General features: G+C 40.8%; 1 protein-coding gene across 2 annotated transcripts; it reads left to right on the forward strand.

Moving 5' to 3' along the window:
* Window positions 1-7330: 7330 nt before the first annotated feature.
* On the forward strand, window positions 7331-19608 carry tfap2b (transcription factor AP-2 beta). Of its 2 annotated transcripts, none has more exons than XM_022201361.2 (7): window positions 7331-7466; window positions 9597-10058; window positions 11695-11749; window positions 12805-13024; window positions 13367-13485; window positions 14326-14467; window positions 18587-19608. In XM_022201361.2, exons 1-7 carry the CDS (start codon window positions 7419-7421, stop codon window positions 18876-18878), a joined length of 1338 nt encoding a protein of 445 aa, XP_022057053.1. In that variant the 5' UTR covers window positions 7331-7418; the 3' UTR covers window positions 18879-19608. The 2 variants fall into 2 exon arrangements, with proteins under 2 accessions (XP_022057053.1, XP_022057052.1); XM_022201360.2 differs by lacking the exon at window positions 7331-7466 and adding an exon at window positions 8162-9314.
* Window positions 19609-21218: the final 1610 nt, after the last annotated feature.

A 21218-nucleotide genomic window follows, 5' to 3' on the forward strand; every position in this document is an offset into this window, starting at 1 on the left:
GGTTTAACATGCAGAACACACACTAAAAATGTACATCTTCAACTCAGAAATACATGCAATGAATACTGCCATTTATATAGAAGTGAATTAAACAGTCTGAGGTCTCACTGGGACCTTAACTCCAGCTGAGTGAGCCCCAAAGTCATGAATACCAAACTCTGCTAACTTCTAAGCCCCATCTCTCCTGTCTTTCTCCTCTGAAGCTATAACCCTCCTCCTCTTCCCCTGCTTCTCTGCTAAAATCTCTTCCTCCTCTGTCCTGATCCCATTCAGTCCCAAGAACATTCAAGGCCTTTTCTGCTCTGCTGCTGTCCTGGCCGCCCCCCCCCCCCCCCCCCTCTCTCTCTCACACACACACTCACACACACACACACACACACACACACACACACACACACACACACACACACACACACACACACACACACACAAACACACACACTGTGTATTCCTATCCTTGTGGGGATCTACCATTGACTCCCATTCATATCTAACCCCTAACCCTTACCCTAACCCTAACCTTAACCCAGACCAAAACAATGTCTAACCCTAAAGAAACGATTTTGCATTTTTACTTTTTTCAGTAACAACATCATGGCCAAGAACACATTGTTTCCCCTCATGGGGACCCAAATGAGGTCCCCACAAATGACATTTCTTTTGGTTTTCCTGTGGTTGTGAGGACATTAGGTCCCCACAACCCCTATAATTACCCGCCCACACACACACACACACACACACACACACACACACACACACACACACACACACACACACACACACACACTACAATTCATTCACACATACAGGACTCTGTATCCAAGAAGACAGAACAGCCTGTTCACCATTAAATGATGATCACCAGCTGCTGCTTGTATTTATTACATGAAGGTGTAAGGGAGTTTGGTTGACATGTTAGTGTGAACGTGAATCTTAGCTGCAGTGCTAGTGTTATGTTTTGGATGCAACATGTAGTTTTTGTCTCTTTTCCTTCTCTTTACACATCCAACTATTCCTCTATTTGTTTTCCTAAGAATTAACAAACTAAAACTCGTGTTGCCAGTAGCAAGTCTACCAAAGTGGAAGCACAGATGGATTAAAAAGCACATACTTTATTCAGGGTGTTCACTTACAGCATACAACAGAAGTGAGTAGACCTCAGTGCAATGTCTCTCTTATGTCAAATGATTGTAAATGGTATTACCTTACAGTAATTAAATTACATCTAAGTTGAACAATAAGGAATTTGCTCTGAGGTAAAATTGGTAAACATCACACCTGTAATCACTGTCACATAAGTTAAAAAACCGATGATCTCTGAAACCAAACTGAGTACAACTCTGATTTCCAATCAGCCTAATTAATTAAGCACATAATGATAGGCATGAATATGAAAACGTCCTTGGTTTTGGACCTGTGCTGTCTTATCTCCATGTCTGCATCATGGCTCCACAGAAAAAAAAAACATGCCAGAGGAAATGAAAAATCTAATTGTGAGGTATCTAAAAGATGGAAAATGATTCAGGAAAGCAACTCAAAATTACCGGTCTTGCACAGACAGTGCACTATTTTCACAATATAGCTCTGAAAAACAAACACAATCCCTTTTAGACTTTAGACAGGATTTCTTAGTGCAAATCAGAGCTTTTATGACAGCTCAGACTATCTGAAGGGTATTGTATACCATCAAACTGTGTGGACTGAGACATCTTTGGCACAAAACTGCGAAACTAACTTTGCTTAATAACATGAAAAAAAAATCTCTCTATGAATACTGGGAGCGCATTCTTCAGATGAGACCCAGAAAAATTTGTACAGCTTAAATGATGTCCAGTATGTTCAGCGTAAACTTGGCCAAGATCACTACAGTTAATGGATAGTTCTGACAGTGAAGCACAGAGGTGGGAGTGAGATCATATAGAGCTGCATAAGTGTTGTGGAAGTGACACGTATAGATGGCACCATGAATTTATGCTGTCTTACCCAAATACAATAGAACACCTTTGGATTGTTTAAAGTACAGAGAAAGTCAATTCCTCTAGCAAAGAGCAGCTGAAAAAATAGTACATGAAAAATGTCAGAACATTTTTCAATAAATTTGGTATGCTCCACAGTGAGGAGGATTGAGTCAGTCATCAGAAATGAAAGTGGACAGATGAAGTATTTAAAAAAAAAAACAGGAAATATCTTGTTCACCTCAGAAGTATTGCACTTACTGTAAGGTGGTACAGTTTTGGAGCATTTGTCTTTTAAGTGATCTGCACACGAATGTACTCACTACTGTTGTATACATAGTGTTTTATTGGTGGACGTCTTGAACCTGTAAATGTTTGTTCACTTAAACAGAAAGTGTATTTCAACAAGTGTTAATATGATGATATTTAGTTAGTGTAAAAATGCTTTGCTGTATTTTACCTCAAGCTATTCTTTAGTCCGCACTGACAGGCTTTGTGGTGTCAAATCAAAGCTGAACTCAGGTTTCCATTCTGCTGCTTCCTGCTTGGCGTCATCTCTGTTCTGTGGTGTCCTAGCGCGTCCTAGTGGTCATCAACTGAACTGCAACTGTAAGGACTGTTCACACTGGATCAGGTTTGGAAAGGAAGTCCAGATAATCACATAGAGAAATATATTATCTTAAGATGTTACAATACTTGTGGAAATAATCATTGCATTAGATCACTATTGATGTGTTATGAATACATAAACACACAAATAATCTCCTTTTTCTGATCAAAATTTGAGGATCCTTTGAGCATTTCATTATTGTTCATTATTGTTTTCATATACACCGTACTTAATAAACATTTTTTTAGAAAATGGTGTTACCATTGCACACATGGCTTTCTTCGCGAAAAAAACAAACTCGCCAAAGTGAGGATTAAAATGTATACATGTAACCTTTTTAAAATGTGATTAAGTGCATCTACTCTCACACGTGCATCGCTTTGCATATAAGTGCTTGTTAAATAACACTGTAGAACTGCAAATTGTAGGTGTGTCTGTGGATCTTTTGTTCTACTCTCAGTCACCACTTGTGAAATCATGAGTGAAATATTCCACTGTTTCTCTGCAATATGTCCACTTATTATCACACTCATCGCCTTACTTTCCCTTGAACAACAGCCTTAGCTGTGATATGGAGGAGAGATCCATCCATCTATCCATTCTCTATACACCGCTTTATCCTCACTAGGGTCACGGAGGGTGCTGGAGCCTATCTCAGCTGACTCGGGCAAAGGCAGGGGACACCCTGGACAGGTCGCCATTCTGTCGCAGGGCTACATATACAGACAGACAATCACCCACACATTTACACCTACAGGCAATTTAGAATAATCAATTAACCTCAGCATATTTTTGGACTGTGGGAGGAAGCTGGAGTACCCGGAGAAAACCCACGCATGCACAGGGAGAACATGCAAACTCCATGCAGAAAGATCCCAGGCCCAGGCTGGGATTTGAACCAGGATCTTCTTGCTGCAAGGCGAAAGTGCTAACCACTAGGCCACTGTGCAGCCCTGGAGGAGAGACACTAGGTGTAAAATGAAGTGTGAGCTTCATGAGTTTGTGTCAAGCTGTCAAGTGCAAGTCATGCCATATGTTTCCCACAATGATCCTGAGAAAATCTAAAGGTTGAAATTTCATTCATTCACAAACACACAACACAACACACCGTTGTGCAACCAAAAGGCCTAGGACAGGGGAATCAAACAGAACCATCAAAGAAATCTCACAGAAAGTGAAAGGGAGATGAATGTGACTATGTCTGCAAATGTGGGGAGCAGATAGAACAGCATTAGTGCATCATGTGTGTAATGTATGCTGATACATCATGTGTCAAAGCCCTGCAGGACAACAACCATAATCATGCCTCCAGACTTCCAGACTGTCAGGACATCTGTTATTGCTGACAGTCATATGTCCTGCCATGTGTGTCTTAGTGTTGTTATGGATGTATGTCTATGTGAAAGACAGAGAACCGGATGGGTGGATCTTTGGCAGCAGGTCATTGCAGAGAACATGGGAACAGCCGTGGTCCTGAAACATTCATGTTTGGTATCTTCATTGTCAGTTTCTTTATATAAAACATCAAAGGAGCTTAAAAATGGCAGCCATGTCATGGAAAAACTACAAATATAGACATGAACCAACTTGTAGACACATATACAGCTGGGACTGATAAATCAGAACACCTCCACAATGTTAGAACTACTAGCAAGTGTAGATGTTAAGGAAATTAAAAGGCAGATATCATACTAGAAGTTGGATTTTTTTTGTAAAATAAATATCAGTTTTCTGAGATAAATGTCAAATACTAATACATATAGTAGATGCAGATACATGATTCAAAGCCTTGAGTTGACAGCAGCCATCAACCTAATTAGACTAAAAAAAATCATCTTCTCTGTTTAAAAACGTTCAGATTTGCAACAGTAATGCATGTACAGATAGAAACAAAAAACTATGTAACAAAAATATATACCGTTTTTGGTTGAACATTGAGGGTCTTGTTGGGTGATTGCATGTATGGCCTAATGCCACTAGGGGGAGCAGTGTACATACACATAGACTGATCTCTTAAGTGCAGTACAGGCTGCATGTAAAGAAATTTAGCATCTATCAAGTGCATGTAACCTGTGTATTATTGATCCTGTAAAACTTTGACAAACACAGTGAATCTCTCATTTCTGCCTATTTGATTTTCCACTGATCAGTTCACACAAGAAAATGAAGAGAGAGTGTGAATACAGCATATCAAACATCTGGTGTATATCTATATGGGGCCACATAAAAATCTGTGCGACTCCAGCTGATTTTGTTTGTTTTATGTATCTGATTCATTTATGGAGAAAAGCTTACAGGGGTGAAAATTAAAAGGGCAAAAGCACAAAGCCTGAGATGATATAAAGTCTGTCTTGTGTTGTCAACACTCTACAAGTAGATGACTTCAAAGGGAATGTAAACTGTTTCCTATGTCTTCATGCTATTCCTGTTCTATGAAATTATGTGCTGCCATGTCGTGAAACAGGAGAGGTTGAGAATTTACTTTTCATCCTGCTTTATGATCATTTAGTGACAAAGAGATTTTGCATTTTATGGTTTTTATCATCAAGTCAAGAAAATAAAAACAAGTGATACACATTCCACACAGTGTGGAATTCTGAATACATAAATGAAAGGATCTTTACTTCTATGTGTATTCTGGGAAAACAACGCAGGATTCATCATGGACTCAAAATGTGTTAGCTGATGTCATAATCATTTATGAACACTGAGATCATACTGATACACTAGAACAATATTGACAACACTGTATTTTAGTTTTATTCAACAGCAATTTAATGATTAACCTAAAAATATTTGAGTGTTGATCCCTCAAATTTAATATTAACTCTAAACATTTTGTGAGAAATTTTGGTTTTATGGTAAGCATTGTGTGCATGTTACTTGTACATGTAAAGGCCCCCTGATAAAATGCCACAGCACGAACTTACCGTATTTCTGTTATTATTACACGTGTGTAACTCTTTCACTATTCGTCACAGATAAGTTTTCTTTCATTTTTATCCATTTTGGACAGTCAAGTGAGAGAGGAAACAAAGATCCAAAGAGAGAGAGAGAGAGAGTGACATGCATCAAAGATCTGCAGCTGTAGCTAAAACCATACAGAGACACTACATTTATGTGACATGTGTGGTAACCATTTGGCATAGCTGTATTTCTTTTATGTGTTTGTGTTAGAGATGCAGGGTTGGTTGCATATAGAACCCAAATATTACACATAAGTCAATGCCAAGGCAGCTTGTCGGTACATTATGACACCACACACCTGCCTTCTACAGTTATAAGAATCACAGATTAATTTAATTTGAATTTACCCTTTAATCATTTCATCTCATTCAAAGCTGCAAAACTTTGTTCTGATGTTTAATCTCTGCTCCTGCATTCTGTCCTGTTCTCTGTCAAAATGTGCAAACACAAATCTGACTTTTGTTACAGCTAAATTTTCATATAGTAGCCGTGATTGCCGTTGTTGCCATTTAATTACAGCATCATTACAATCCAAACAAATACACAGATAGGTGGAAAAAAAATAAAGGAAAACCCTAAATAGACGAGTGGAGGAAAAGATGCAGAGCACAGGGGTGTCACTGACTGGCTTTATGAATGTGAAAACAATGTGAATCAAATGTCTTCACAGTCACCATTTGAATTTGTACGGCAGATCTTGAAGGGATCCGTTTGGCAGCATCTCCACCACCAGCATCAGGAGTGAGTGTATTTGGGAAGAGTCCATTCAGCAGAGTTTGAAGATTTAGGAAATGCATGCCAACAGGACTATAACTGCTGTGGAAGCTTGGACTGTTCTCCTATCTCTAAAAAATAGATCAGACTTGGTCAGGGATAGAACATAAAGTCCTATACTAATCTGACAGACTTTACATTTTACTACTGATGCATTTTAAATTTATTTTATGTCGAATAGACAATTTTGTGTGCAATATTTCATTTCATATACAGCATTTCATTATCATGCACAATATTACTTTATTATTTTGTTATCATTGCCAGTATTACATTTTACATTTCCAATCTTGAATTATTTTAGCTTTTTTTTTAAAAAATGTACTGTATTTATTGATACTCTATTAAGCACTGCTGTAAGCTTGTACTCTCCATACACTACTCGTAATTTTGTTATTGTCATTTTTTCTTGAGCAATATCCGACACTATAGAATTTCCTTCTTTGATTTTAAAGTTCTATGTTATCTTATCTAATTCAAAGTCATGTATTTTTGAAGTGAAGAAAAACACTAAAAATGAATGCTTTAACTTGTTGCCAATGTGAACCTTGAAAACTATTAAATATATCATCAGTGTTGTATTATAATTTAATTACCCATTCAGTTATTTTTCCTTGAGTCAGGCTAACTTCACTTTATTTCCCTCCAAAATCAGATATCATAAGAAAAAATGTTCAACATAAAGCCCACACTGAGGACACTCATGTCTTCTAAATCAGGCTTTACAAAGTGTGTGGGCAGCACATGAAAGGCTTTTGTTTTAGCTGGTTGTGTTTTTGTGCATGGGTAGATATGCATGATAAATAAAACATGCATACTCTGGGTTTATTTGTTGCTCACCAGGCTCATACATGAAGCAGCCTGCTGCTGCCAGCCCGCCCTATAGCTCTGCTGCACAGTAGTGGAGTGCTTACAGGGGTTCCCCATTCACAAAGGCTGCCTGGAATTACAGAGAGTGGAAGGAGGGAGATAGGGGGGAGGGAGAGAGAGAGAGAGAGAGAGAGAGAGAGAGAGAGAGAGAGAGAGAGAGAGAGAGAGAGAGAGAGAGAGAGAGTTGAGACATCCCTTCCTCAGTTGGCTGCATTCGGTTTACCGACACCGGAGAAGCGACCATGCTGTGGAAACTAGTTGAGAATGTCAAGTATGAAGATATTTATGAGGTAACGTTACCGTCCAGCTGTTTGGGACTTGGGGAGGTAGACTAAATGGACTTATTAGACATGCTTTTGGAGATCAATTGTTTGACAGTTGTTAAGTGAAGTGTTTTCCAAGAGGCTTTAGGCCTTCTGTTTTAATTGCAGTGACTGTGAGAATGAATTGGACATTTAGTATAGGACAGTTTGGTTTTGGTAGAAATTTGCTTCATTTGCGCTCAGATGTTTTGTTTTAACTGCTCACCTTATTTTATGTTGTGTTTGTGGCTATGGTGCAGGTCCAGTCATTTTAGGAAAAAACTCTAGGAAAAATTCTAAATATATCACACTGTATAAAGACTGTAGGTATTTTTTATTATTATTTTCTTCTCAAATTTCTAAACACTCAATGTATTTTAAATGTGGCACATAACTTTTGGAGCAAATCCGTGTTGAAAATAACCGAAACTGTAACATCATTCAGCAAATATGAGGTTTAAAATGTGTAGAGGCTGCTCAAAACTAAATCAAGCATCACTTTAATAAAAAATAGTCCCGTGAAAAATGTTGTATTCTAAAAATTACAGCCAAATCGAGCTTAGTTGGAGGAGCGCTGGGTCAGAGAGGGTGAAGATGTGTATGAGGTATGTAAATGATTTGGCTTTGATCCCAGAACAATAATTTTTAAGAACCAGTGAGGGAAGGAGGGGAAGGCAGAAGAAAGGGGGAGAGACACGGCGCGCTCGGGGGCGAACCGCTGCTCCGGCTCGCGCTCAATGGGCTCGAGCACAAAGCGCAGGAAGAAAAGGGCAGAGCGCGAGGCCCCACGGTGGGAAGCCTCGTCTCGTGCCGCACATGGCTTTTCTCCCACGACGCAAGGGAGGGCTGGCTGCTCTGCGGTGGAACTGGTGATCCAGGAGTACACGGAGCGGCCGCACGGGCTGCCAACTTTACCCGCCGCTTTCACTCCTGATACCGTCCACACCAGCCCTCATGTCCCCGTGGGGGCTCAACAAAAGGCAGCGGCAACACAACTTGACCCGCTTTGTGTTTTAGAAGAGTTAGGTTAGGGACAATCTCTATGAGAGGGTGAAGATAAATCTCAAACTGACCATTGCGCATCTTGCCCCGTGTGTTTGTGTCTGTTTAAACTGCTGTGGTCCAGCATTCCCATGTTAACCTGCATTGGCTCAAACTAAACCTCTGACCCTGCTGGTGTAGCTAAGTGCCTCAGTTGGTCCAACAGCTCTGCTTTACAATCTCATGCAGTATACTGCTTTATATTACGCCAAAGTCTGGTTGCGCAAAAAAATGTTTGTGTCAAAATGTCTCCACCGGCACGAAAGCGCGCTTTACTTCGTCAGGTTTTGCCCATAAAAGGCCCTCAAAGCGCTATTTCTGTGGTGGGGAATTGCTCGTGGGTATCTGGACAGGCTGCCCTGTCCGCTCCCTCCTGCCACAGACACTTCTCTTTCTATCTCCTGCTGTTCGCGCGTCGTTTCGGCTCTCCACGGAATTTAAACGTCACTCACGGTTGCGCGAAAGACTTCACGCTCCATGTGTCGCCAGTCCCCTGCCTCGCGCACATTAATATTCCTGTAAGTCTCAGTCATGAATAACAATTACACCGTATACCGGGGTAGAGGCGGGAGCTCGGTGCTCACACTCAGAGCGGCGGCAGCTCCGGGCGGAGGAAGGTTCTGTATGGAGCTGTAGACCTGGCCGAGCCTGCAGATACTGAAGCGCTGCTTTTACCTGGAATGTGTTTGGCTGTTTCGGCTCAACACGGTCTGTAGCATCCTGCTGTTTTACCGTAAGCTCGCTTCTGGTACCGGGGAGGCTTTACAGATGTTAGTGCATTCCTACTCCACTGCGGTGAGTTTTCTTCTCTCACAGTGTATTTCAGAATTGCGCAAGTGGTAAATCCGTAGATAGGTTTGAGTTGTGAGGCAGTTTAAATGAAACCGTAACATTTCTCCTCCAGGCTCTTATGTGTTTTTGTTCAGGAGTTTCAATGCCAGTTGGGCTGCTTTGGCTACATCACCAGAGGCAATGTAATAAAAAACATCCTGATCCGAGGCCTCCATGTAGTTTCTTTTCGGAAAAATGTGGTTCCGAGTCCACCAGGTTCTGATTTTTCTCTTCTTCTTGATGCAGGATCGGCATGACGGCGTCTCGAGCCACAGCTCGCGCCTGTCCCAGCTGGGTTCGGTGTCTCATGCGGGGCCATACTCCAGCGCGCCGCCGCTGTCTCATGCGCCTTCTTCGGACTTCCAGCCGCCATACTTTCCTCCGCCGTACCAGCCGCTGGCTCACTACCAGAGTCAGGACCCCTACTCCCACGTCAGCGATCCCTACTCTCTGAACTCCCTGCACCAGAGCCAGCAGGGCGCATGGGGTGCTCGCCAGCGGCAGGACGCCGCCGGGGACCGGATGGAGAGCTCGGCTTTGCTGGCTCAGCCCCGGGCCTCGCTGCCTCAGCTGTCCGGGCTGGACCCGCGGCGGGAATACGGTGGTGTGCGGCGGCCTGATGTGCTGCTGCACTCCGCTCACCCGGGACTGGAACCCGGTATGGGAGACGGACTGCTGCACGGGCTGCACGGTATGGAGGATGTTCAGGTAAGTGACAGTTGACAGTTGAGATTTACAGCGCTTAAAGTGCACCCTGCATGTTATTTCACTGTTAGAATTATGATGATGCTTTCTATTTCTATTTTTATTTTTTTGAGAATTTTCTCGTCCATAACAGTAAAACTGCAGATCGGGGCCACCGAACAAAACAGCGAATATCTCACTGTGTGTTGAATATTATTCTCAGTAGAAGATATAAACAGCACACCTAATCATCTCAAATGTAACCATTCCCTTTATTCATATTTTAACTTACTATAATAATTGGAATCGATATGAAACAGACTTTTTTTTCCAAAAACAAATTGAAAGTAAATAAATAAGAAATATTGTTTTCCAGTGGCAGAAACAGATTGCTAACAGCTCACAGTGGTCTTCATGTTTGTCGTGTGTTCAGAGTTAAGGTCAGTGAACTTGGAGCTGCTCCCTCAGGGCTGGACGCTCCCAGCAGCTGGAGCCTGAACCTAAATGGCCTTCAGCTGGAGCCGAGACATCATGTTTAGAATGAGAACATGCTGGATGTGCCATAAGACTGGCTGCAAAATACTGCTGCATGAAGCTTAAATTTCCTCATACGAATATATATAATTCAACCGTACTGACATCTAATAATTATTACATATTTAAAAGTAGAAAAGCTTTAAAACGACGCTGCAATGCTGCAGAATGTATAATAAATAGTAATAGATCATTGGGGTTTTAAGACCGTCGGTTATTTTCTAAACTTGTGTTTCATTATTATTATTATTATTATTATTATTATTATTGTTATTATTATTATTATTATTATTATTATTAGTAGTAGTAGTAGTAGTAGTAGTATTAGTATTAGTATTAGTAATATTATATTATTTATTTATTTATTCATTCATTTTTGCTGGAATTTAAAGGCGCACATCCTCTCTTTATAGAGACTCGTTTTCAGAAAATACCATTATCATTTTGTGAGCAGTATTTTGTTGCTTCGGTTTTAAATGTCCAAAGCAACCTAACAAAGACTTGGGGAGGCAGGCTTTATAGTCATCTGTGGAGGATTCCATCTTCCCCTCGTCTCCCCTCAGGGCGCAGACATCATGAACTGTTTGCCATTTAAACTCCACCATAGATTCTCCTCTCTGGCTTTGCGTATTTGTGTTATGCATTATTAACCCCGTGCAGATTGTTTTTAGATCAGTATATATATATATATATATATATATATATATATATATATATATATATATATATATAGACATATTTATCTATGTATTTATTTTATTACAAATGTGAAGCATTGACGACAACACTAGCCCTATTTGTTTGTCAAGATGAATGGATGACATTGATGAATGATGCTTTAAATCTGTGAGAAATACTTCTTGTGACCTGATCCTCAGGAATCAAACACTGTCTAGAAACATACTATTTAAAATGTATTTTCCTAGTTTGGGAGACGTAAAAATTAGTTTTACAGTAATCTTATTTTCTTTTTCCTTTCCTTTTCTTTCTTTTTTGAATGTGTGACTGAATTGAGCTTTGTGCTGAGTCAAACACTAAAATAACTTTACTATGCTTGTCAAGTAAAGCATGTCTAATTTTGTACAAAGCAGGTTATAATGATTTGTATTTTTCTTGGTTCTAACAGACCATTGAAGACACCAACGGAACGAATATATTGGATCAATCTGTAATTAAGAAAGGTACACACAGACGCACACACATATAAGAGCACCTTCATTTTAATTTAAATATATATATATATATATATATATATATATATATATATATATATATATATATATATATATATATATATATAAACATATATATATATTACATGACCAGCCTAAATGTTACCTGATATTTTGATTTGCAGTATGTGCGCTGTTGTCTATAGCTGACACTTTTTTGTGTGGTTTCTTTATTCCTTTTATCGCTATGTAATTTCTTCTCTTCTGTGCTATGAATTGTAATGATTGATGGGATGTAGAGGTGGGAACCTCCTGGCCCAGTCGCTCATTAAAGGTTATTATCAGTGTGATAACCACCTAAACTGGGCAGAGGCTCTCAGGTCAGGGCGGGTCCACGCAGGCAGATGCCCTGTTTTGGGGTACAGGATGAGCAGTGAGAGTCCGGTTTAACGACGCTGCTGTGCAAAGTATCTGGCAGTGTGTCGCTGACAGGCCGCCATGCTGCCGCTCTGATGATGTGCGCTGATTTAGTTACGGGATGTTGAGTGACTGAGCTCCCCGCGGGGCATTTAAGCCGCTGATGTAATAAATGGCACCGCTCACGGAGATCTCGTGAGCTCGTTTAGAGCTAATCTGCAGTATTATCCCCCGTGGAGCCATCAAACCCCTCACACTGGCCCCTACACACGCATCCACGAGGCTGGCTGCTTCTCTTTGACGCCATTAACGCGCGCATTAACGCACGGGATGAACGAGCATCCAGTGCTGCCGGTGGGAGTTAAACCGGCCGTGGAGGGAACAGGGAGGTGGTTAATGCGATCTGAGAACGAGAGCCAATCAACAATCGATAACACTGTAATGAGAATGTCGCGCGACATTAAATAACAGCAAATGCCTGGCACGTGGGCGCTTCATTAGGCCGGGCCGCCCCCTGAGCAAAGAGGGTTGAGAGGCTACAGAGAGCCAAGCTCGGTACAGAAGCAGGTTATCCATGAGACACATGAGCATCAGGACAGGGTCTCCTGGTGTCTTGCCCCCTCTTACCCCCTTAACTTCTCTTGCAGTCCCTATGCCTCCCAAGAACATGGGCTCCCTGATGCTCGGGAAGGACGGCCTGATCGGAGGAGTGACCGTGAACATAAACGAGGTGTTCTGCTCGGTACCGGGCCGCCTGTCGCTGCTCAGCTCCACCTCCAAGTACAAAGTGACCGTAGGGGAGGTGCAGAGGAGACTGTCCCCGCCTGAGTGCCTCAACGCCTCCTTGTTGGGAGGCGTGTTGAGAAGGTATGACTGAAGCCTCAGAGCATGCTGACGCACATTGTGGTGTTCTTCCAAACATGGAGAGACTTTGTCATTAAATGCACAGGAGCAACTGTTAATTACACTGTGAACCGTTTAGAAGCTCTCAGGATCTGTGTAATTTACCTCCCACATTAACTTAAACTAAATCTCTGGAGAAAGTAGGTAGTATTAGCCTACTCCATCCTTTACAAACTAGACCTTGACGATCCCAAATAAATAGAATATTCTCTGACTGAAGTGATTTTTTTTTTACATTCTAAACCCTTTTGTAATATTTAAACAATACTCTATGTGGAATTTCATATGCTTTCCTTTGTTGTGTAGAGCGAAGTCTAAAAACGGTGGGAAATGTCTGAGGGAAAAGCTGGAGAAGATCGGGCTGAATCTACCCGCTGGAAGACGCAAAGCTGCCAATGTCACGTTACTAACGTCTCTAGTAGAAGGTGACTGACTCATTATATTATTTTAAACTTTATACACACACACACACACACACACACACACACACACACACACACACACACACACACACACACACACACACACAGTATCCGGCCCCTTTCTCTTCAAAACTGACACAACTCCTACGGAAGTGAGCGGACTGTAAAGGTCACGACCTCACAGGCTCCACAGTGTTCCTGTATTTATAGAATGGGTGTAAGAATTCAACCAGGAAAACAGAAATATTCATCGTTGAGTAATTATGATTGTAAGGTTGTAAATGAACAGATTACAGGCTGAACCTTGGGCCTACCAAATTAAAGGCTCGTATAGCTTATTATACATTTCCTCCTATAACGTGGCCTCCTGTGTTATTCGGTTTAAATTACCCTAGAATATCTTTAAACGAATAACTTCTCAGAAAAAGTAATATTTTGTGACTTTTGTGATTTTTTTCATGTTTGGTACTGGTACTTTTAGGTGTTTAAATCTGTCGAATGTGGTCACTACTGTCGGCAATAAAGAGCTCCTTCTTTTTTTAAAAAAGGGGATTAAAGTAATTGGCATTTATATTTAATTTTCACAATAAAACTGATTTTTTTCAGGTGTTCTGTGTCAGATTAGAGAACAACTGGTGCGGTAGGTGAGGATTCAGTGACATTAACGAGCATCCAGATTTAAAAATAAAAAATAATATATATATTTTAGAAAGGCATCTCATAAGTCATTGGTTTTTAGAATTTACGCGATGTTAGTAAGCAGTGGAAGCTACGTAGTGAAATATTTGCATCGTCGTGTACTTACTGTCTCTCCGCTGACTGTGCGTCCTGAATCGGCTCCAGGTGAGGCAGTCCACCTGGCCCGGGACTTCGGTTACATCTGTGAGACGGAGTTTCCCACCAAAGCTGTGAGTGAGTACCTCAATCGGCAGCACGCCGACCCCAACGAGCTGCACACGAGGAAAAACATGCTGCTGGCGACAAAGTGAGTTGATGGACTGTTTGATCAGAGACTGTTCCTTTATGGGTGCTCTCCTATAAACTGTTTTCCCTCGAACATATGACTAATGAGATTCAACTAAGGGATTCTATTGATGGATCATAATTTAGATAAATAATTGAGGAATTTAGACACATTCCAACAACAGAATGCTAAGAAAGGAGTCCAAACAGCAGGACTATCAAATAGCTGCTTTCAGCACAACAGAAGAAGGGTAAAAATTCAAGAGAAACCCAACCAAATGTTTGATAAAATATATTTTAGGTTGATGCAACAGATCATCACAGATCCAACAGACACACACCTGAGTTTAGATTAAAAAGATATTAAAAAAGGTGTATGGTTCAGTTGTGCCCTTGGGTAACATTTTTGTTGTTTTGGATTTAAATTACAAAACACGTGCACATAAAATGGGACGTTTGTCTTCTGAAAATTACTATTGTGAGATTAAGCCTACCCTGTCATTTTCCTGGGGGCCTCTATGGCCCATTTTAAAGACCCCCAGAGGGTGTAAAGCCCTTCTATAAGGTGTGCTTTGCTCTATATCACACACAGTCCACTCTGCTAGTGAACATGGCATTAACATTTGGGAAAGAAAGGGAGATTTTCTTAATGAAACCCACTGAACTCCATATGGATCTAACCTGGAATTAAATGGTTGACTGATAAATTGCCAAACACTGACATGAGAGCAGTTCATTTGAATCCAGGCATTTAGGAAAAAACAGAAATCTACATTAAAGCAAGCAATTTTATTTTAAACAAAACAGGTAAGACATTGATTTTCACATTTTAAATGTAATTTAAAAAATGTTTTTAAATATCTGGAGAGTTTGTGAGATGCAGGCAATGCGGTTCTATTCAGTGGCTCAACCAATAGACTTTTCTGAAATACACATGAATCCTAATGGATATGGAGCACTTTAATGTGAATTGTAGAGCTTCCAGACATAAAAACACAAACTCTCAAGTTTTTATTGTATGTTTGATCTCTGATTCTGGTGTCAGAAATGATCTATTTTATTGGTCCTTCTTGTAAAGTTACTTATATTGATCCTTTTTTATGGCTGTTTAACTGTGGAGTTGAATCCAGGATATTGATTACCTTCAAAAAATCAGAAAGAGATTTTAGATGTGACGTGGATTTCTTAATGTGGATTAAGTCAAAAATGTTTAAGATATTTTAGTAGTTAACAAAAACTGTTTCCATCATGAAATCATTCCCTTCCACGTCCATTCATTTCCCTGAATTTGGGCTTTCTAAACATAAAGGCTGTCAGCCACAGTCAGCTAACAAAGATCTCTTCAGGAAGCTTGTATTTTTAGGTTGCATAAATAGTGCTGTCTGCTGACCTGCACTGTATAAACCTCCTGCCTGTGTGTGTGTGTGTGTGTGTGTGTGTGTGTGTGTGTGTGTGTGTGTGTGTGTGTGTGTGTGTGTGTGTGGTGGTACTCAGTATGTATGGTGTGTTCGGTGCTGGATGTTTGATGCTCAGATTCAAACCTGTTCCAATACTGTGCGCTGGTGCTGCCTGTTAGAAATTCATTATTTAGCAGTGAAGTGTTTCAAGTCGTCAGAAAACAACAGCGAGAGCCTTGAGTGTAGCCCGGGGTGGCGGCTTCTCCTCTCTACTCCCATAACCCCAGCTGGGCTCGGCCTGCACAGCCTGTCACTCATTTACTGGAGCTCTGCCCTAAGGCCGCTTACAGGGTGTGTGTGTGCAGGGGGTGTGCAAGTGAATCTGAGAGGGGAAAGAGGGAGAAGGAGGTCTCTTGAATATAGAATGTGGGCCTAAAACCAGAGGATGATTTGCTGAAATTTAACAAGGAGAACAGGGGGAAGAGGTGAATTTCTTTTACCACTGCACTTTAGCATGAAATCCAGCTTAAAATGAAGAGCCGTTTGATTACCTACTGTTGCAAATATAAACATTTAAAGCATTGTTCTTTTTATGAGGGTCTCAAAAATGTATTGCTCTGACATTATTTTCTCTGAAGAGTATTTTGCTAATTTTTCAAATTTGTGCAGTTTGCACTCACTCTATTTCTGGGTTGTGGTGTTTGGCTGAAAGTATTTTTCCCGTTCCCAAAAAAGGTCTGTCAAACAACAACAAAATAACACATTATTTAATTTTGAGCAGGAGTTTGAATATAATGAGTCGGACAGTCAGGCAAAAAATTATTCTCTTAATTAGAACATCAGCAAAGGAACATGCTACAGAAAAAAGCACAAGCATCAATGTAAAATCTTAAAGAACCAGATATTTCACAGACAGTAGCTCAGTGTGTGAGTTTTCAAAAGGACTCTCATGGTGTCCAGGTAGAAATCACAGCTGGTGTCACATTTGCGCTTTTTTGCTTTTTCTTCTGGGAATCATTAAATGAAACTGCGGTCAACAAAGAGGAGCTACAGGAAAATATACAAAAAAAGCCTTGGGCTAAAATGAACAACTATCAGTGCACTGATAGGCAGAGCTGTAGTGATTAATCAATTAGTAGTCAACTATTACATTAAATGCCAGCTATTTTGCAAATCTATTTGATTACTTCTGAAGAAAAGGAAGTCTCAATTTTCTGAGCCCATTTTCTTAAATGTAAATATTTTTCTGGGCTTCCTTTCTTCTCTGTGACAGTAAGCTGAATATCTTTGAGTTGTGGACAGAAAAGACATTTGTTATTTTGGGCTTTGAGAAACACTCGATGACAATTTTCAGTATATTCTGATATTTTATGGACCAGACAACTAACTGATTTAATAAAGTAAAAAAACAGAATAATCAACATTGAAAAGAGTAATTAACTGCAGTCCTGCTTAAAGAGTTAAAATCAAAAACTTTAAAGTGGAAATTTATTAAGGTGTAAAAATAGATTATGCCATCCAGGCTGATTAACAGAAGACAGACTTGTTTTTGCATCCAAACTTTAAACACTGAAGACCAAATCCTAATTTTTGTCATACCACAGGGCAGGCAGTTCTCCCTATTTGACAGACATTTTTTTTAACGAACTGGTTTTTAGGCTAGCAGTAATGAACAGAGTAGCGATGCAGTAAGCTTCAGTATAGAGTTTCTTTTCCTTCTGGAGCGGTGGGTGGAGTCGTGTGCCTTCTGGAGCTGCTGAACTACCTGCAAGAATTTCATCAGTCTGCGTTACAGGGCTGCTCTGAATGCTGTTTTAAGCCATCTTCAAGCTTGTCGACTGTACAGTTCCCTTTATGATGTTACCAATGATCCACCAAACCACTGGAAATGTAATTTCCTACGTGTGCATTCAGAAATCTGTCAAGTGTAATTTTTGTGGCGCTATCTTTTGAGGGATGGCATTTAGTAGATAAAACTACATTATTTCCTACAATAACAATGCACCGTAACATTGATTTGATATATGCCATGTTGAACTGTGTTTTCACAAGATATGAAATTGCAGAAATGAGAGATAAATGTCTATTAAGGTGAATGTGCTTTTTTTTCTCTATTCAAAAAAGTAAAGCAGTAAACTGTGAGATTTTAACATAAGATTTGCTGCTCTGTAGGATTGTTCCATAGTTTCAAGGAGTGTGGCAGGAAAATCTGCAATTAATGCTATTAAATCCTCTTACTGTCACCCTTTGACATGGATTACCCATTAATGCATCTCAGTATGATGTTCACAGTGGCTGATGTGTGTGCATTTACTGAGGTTTGAGGAGAGACACGGCTGACAATTTCTGTGTGCTGGTTTGCTAACAGGGCAAAATTGTCCTCTGATTTGATGCAAATTAAGACTGAACTCAGAAACTCTCAAGTTAGTTGACATAGCACCACAGGCTTGAAAATTCCTATAAGAAACTCTAATAGTCAAACACAAATCAAATTATGTGTAACCCCAAGGAAACCCTGGGCCCTGAGGGATGTCACCCATCTCGACTGGTTGTAGAATCCTACATTTTCTGTCAGTCTTGCCATTAATAGTATTAGAGAAACACTGAATAAACCATTTATCCTTAAATTTAATGACCAAACTGGAAGTTAATCACAGAATCAGCTTTTCAAAAGCCATTTTGGGGAAACACTAGGATGAGGCAGAGTTTCCTCCTGACATCTACTTGTGTCTTCTCCCCTGCAGACAGCTGTGTAAGGAGTTCACAGACCTGCTGGCCCAGGACAGGACTCCCCTGGGCAACTCAAGGCCCAGCCCCATCCTGGAGCCTGGCATCCAGAGCTGCCTCTCCCACTTCTCCTTCATCACGCATGGCTTTGGCTCGCCCGCCATCTGCGCTGCACTCACCGCCCTGCAGAACTACCTCACCGAGGCTCTCAAAGGACTCGACAAGATGTTTCTCAACAACCCACCCAACAACCGGCACGGGGACGCTGGCAACAAGGCCGGCGACAAAGAGGAGAAGCAGCGGAAATGAAGCAGGCAAAGGAGGGGAGTGATGATGGAGAGCCAAGAGGGAGGCAGACACACAGACAGCGGCGTTACACCGTTACTTCTAGCTTTACACCACTGCGACTGACCTGCCACACACAGGGCTGAGGTGGAGGAGGAGGAAGGGGAAGGCTCAGTGGAGAGAAAAAGGCAGAGGAAGACACCCGTGGGCCAGTGTCAGAGAGCACGGAGGGATTTTTCATCTGTGTTACGTTCTTTTCATTCCCCTGAGGACATGGTGGTTACTGTGTTACATCCATTTCGCTCCCCCTGCCTGCATCCTGTGAGACTGAGATGCTGTGAGCAGCCAACAAATAACATTGTGTCTGTGTGCCTGAATGAGTGCTTGTGTTTGTCTTCACACGGAAAAAGCATTGTGGGTTCAGAGATTGGGTGACGAGCATTCTATCTGTGAAAGAGGTTTGTGTGGTTATTTAACACAGGTAAGAGGAGGGAGGTTTTTAATTTATGTGTGTAAATATTTATTTATATTAATTTAAATGGATGGTGGTGTAAATAGGTGCGCCAGCTATTTTGGAGTAGGCCTATTTATCTGTGATTTGACCTTTGTGAGCCGGTGGGGGGACAGGACTCATCCAGTGTTTTTCTGTTCTTATAGAGCTGTTGTCATGGTGCTGATGATGGGTAGACATGCTTCTAATTGTCCAGTGATTTCATTTCTATCATATTGATAATAAACCATGTGTTTTATTATGCGAGGTGTGCAGCTTGCGCCTTTTCTCCAGGGAAATTCTGACCAGAGGTTGGGGGTCAGCTCGCATTCAGTTCAGTATATTCAGAATTAGTTATATCATGAAATATTAATGAATACCTGTAAGTGAAATAGTTTAAATTTGGGGGATTCAAAAGAAAATGCAAGTTTTTGAATGACCACAACATTTCAGATGACCCTTAATGCTGCATTTTAATTTATTGTCAATAGCAACAATGAAAAAAATCAATAATTACGAAAAAAAAACATTAAACACTGTTTTTCCTGGCATGGAGGAAAAGGTAAACTAGCCTCTTCTTAATCTGGAAGCTGTCAGAAACTGAACCAAATGTAAATGAAAGGGGAACCTCATCACTTCAATTCAAAGGCATGATTGGAGTCACTCACACTAAGTTTAAAACAAGTGCACAAATCTAATAATGTTTCTTGAGTGAAGCAAGGCTTTATTTCAATAATGACCAGTATTTCATATATGTAAAAAAGGTCTATTAGCCTGTACACCTTACTATACTTGTGGTTTATGGCCATGGAATTAATAATAGCGTCGATCAGCAAGTATTTTAACACTGGAGAATTTATTATTATTGCTATTATTGTTGTTGTTGTTTCAAGCATGCGAGGTTGAAAGTGTCCATATATTGCAACGCCTGAACACACACACACTACATGATGGATACTGTATTATTCCTGAGAGATAATTGGCTGGATCTTCAGCCAGTGAGGCCCACTTTCAGAGAGACTTTTCGCGCGCAGGGGGAACAGAGTCGTGCCTTGCGGGCCGCTTCTGCAGAGGAGATCTAGCGTGTGCTAATGACAAGAGCGCGAGACAGCCAGAGAGAGAGAGACAGGAAGTTAATGAGAAGAGAGAGAGAGAGAGAGAGAGAGAGAGAGAGAGAGAGAGAGAGAGAGAGAGAGAGAGAGAGAGAATGTCTCGCGGGCTCAGTGTGACCCATGGAGTGGAACGCCGCGTGACGCAGGTGCAGAGTTCAGCACCCGCGTGTCCGCGAGCGATTCCCACTCAACAAAGGCAGCGCTTCAGAGCTTCAGCGACCACAAGAACGACAGGTTGGCTACATTAACAAACATACAGGCCGAACAAACACGAGCAAAAACATGGCGTTGGAGCAAATTAAGTCCACACGTGACGTTAAACAATAAAAGCAGTCACTCTACAACACTTTAATAATGTCGGTTTGATGTGAGCCAACATGTGTCTGTTGTGGATCAATCACAGAGAGTGCCATGCTTCAGAAAGTCGACTGAAGACAGGGCTTTGCTATCGTTATGCTTTTCTGGGTTCTGGAATTAAAACCAACAATATCCAGCAGTAATAGGCTACAATTTTAAAGCCCCTTGGTCTGTAAACAACACATAAATCCCTGGTACTGAACCGCAAAGACTGATAAACTGCTAAAAAAAAAAAAAAAACGCAGGGGTTACATGTATACATGAGCAAAAATTGGAATCTGAAAAAAATCAGCACAAAAATAGGCACTCTGGAAATTGACTGGACTCAAATAAATGACAAAGTAAAATCTGAAAAAAAAAATTGAAACATCACTAAATCTCAGTGAAAATCCTCCTTGACTGCTC

The sequence above is a fragment of the Acanthochromis polyacanthus genome, chromosome 16, assembly GCF_021347895.1.
Source record: "Acanthochromis polyacanthus isolate Apoly-LR-REF ecotype Palm Island chromosome 16, KAUST_Apoly_ChrSc, whole genome shotgun sequence".
Lineage (NCBI taxonomy): Eukaryota > Metazoa > Chordata > Actinopteri > Pomacentridae > Acanthochromis > Acanthochromis polyacanthus.

Bases quoted from the DNA above. Each gene is read 5' to 3' on its own strand.
- tfap2b (XM_022201361.2), top strand. From the start codon at position 7,419: ATGCTGTGGAAACTAGTTGAGAATGTCAAGTATGAAGATATTTATGAG. The intron at 10,059-11,694 runs GTAAGTGACAGT...TGGTTCTAACAG, and splicing joins ACGGTATGGAGGATGTTCAG to ACCATTGAAGACACCAACGG. The intron at 13,486-14,325 runs GTGACTGACTCA...AATCGGCTCCAG, and splicing joins ACTAACGTCTCTAGTAGAAG to GTGAGGCAGTCCACCTGGCC.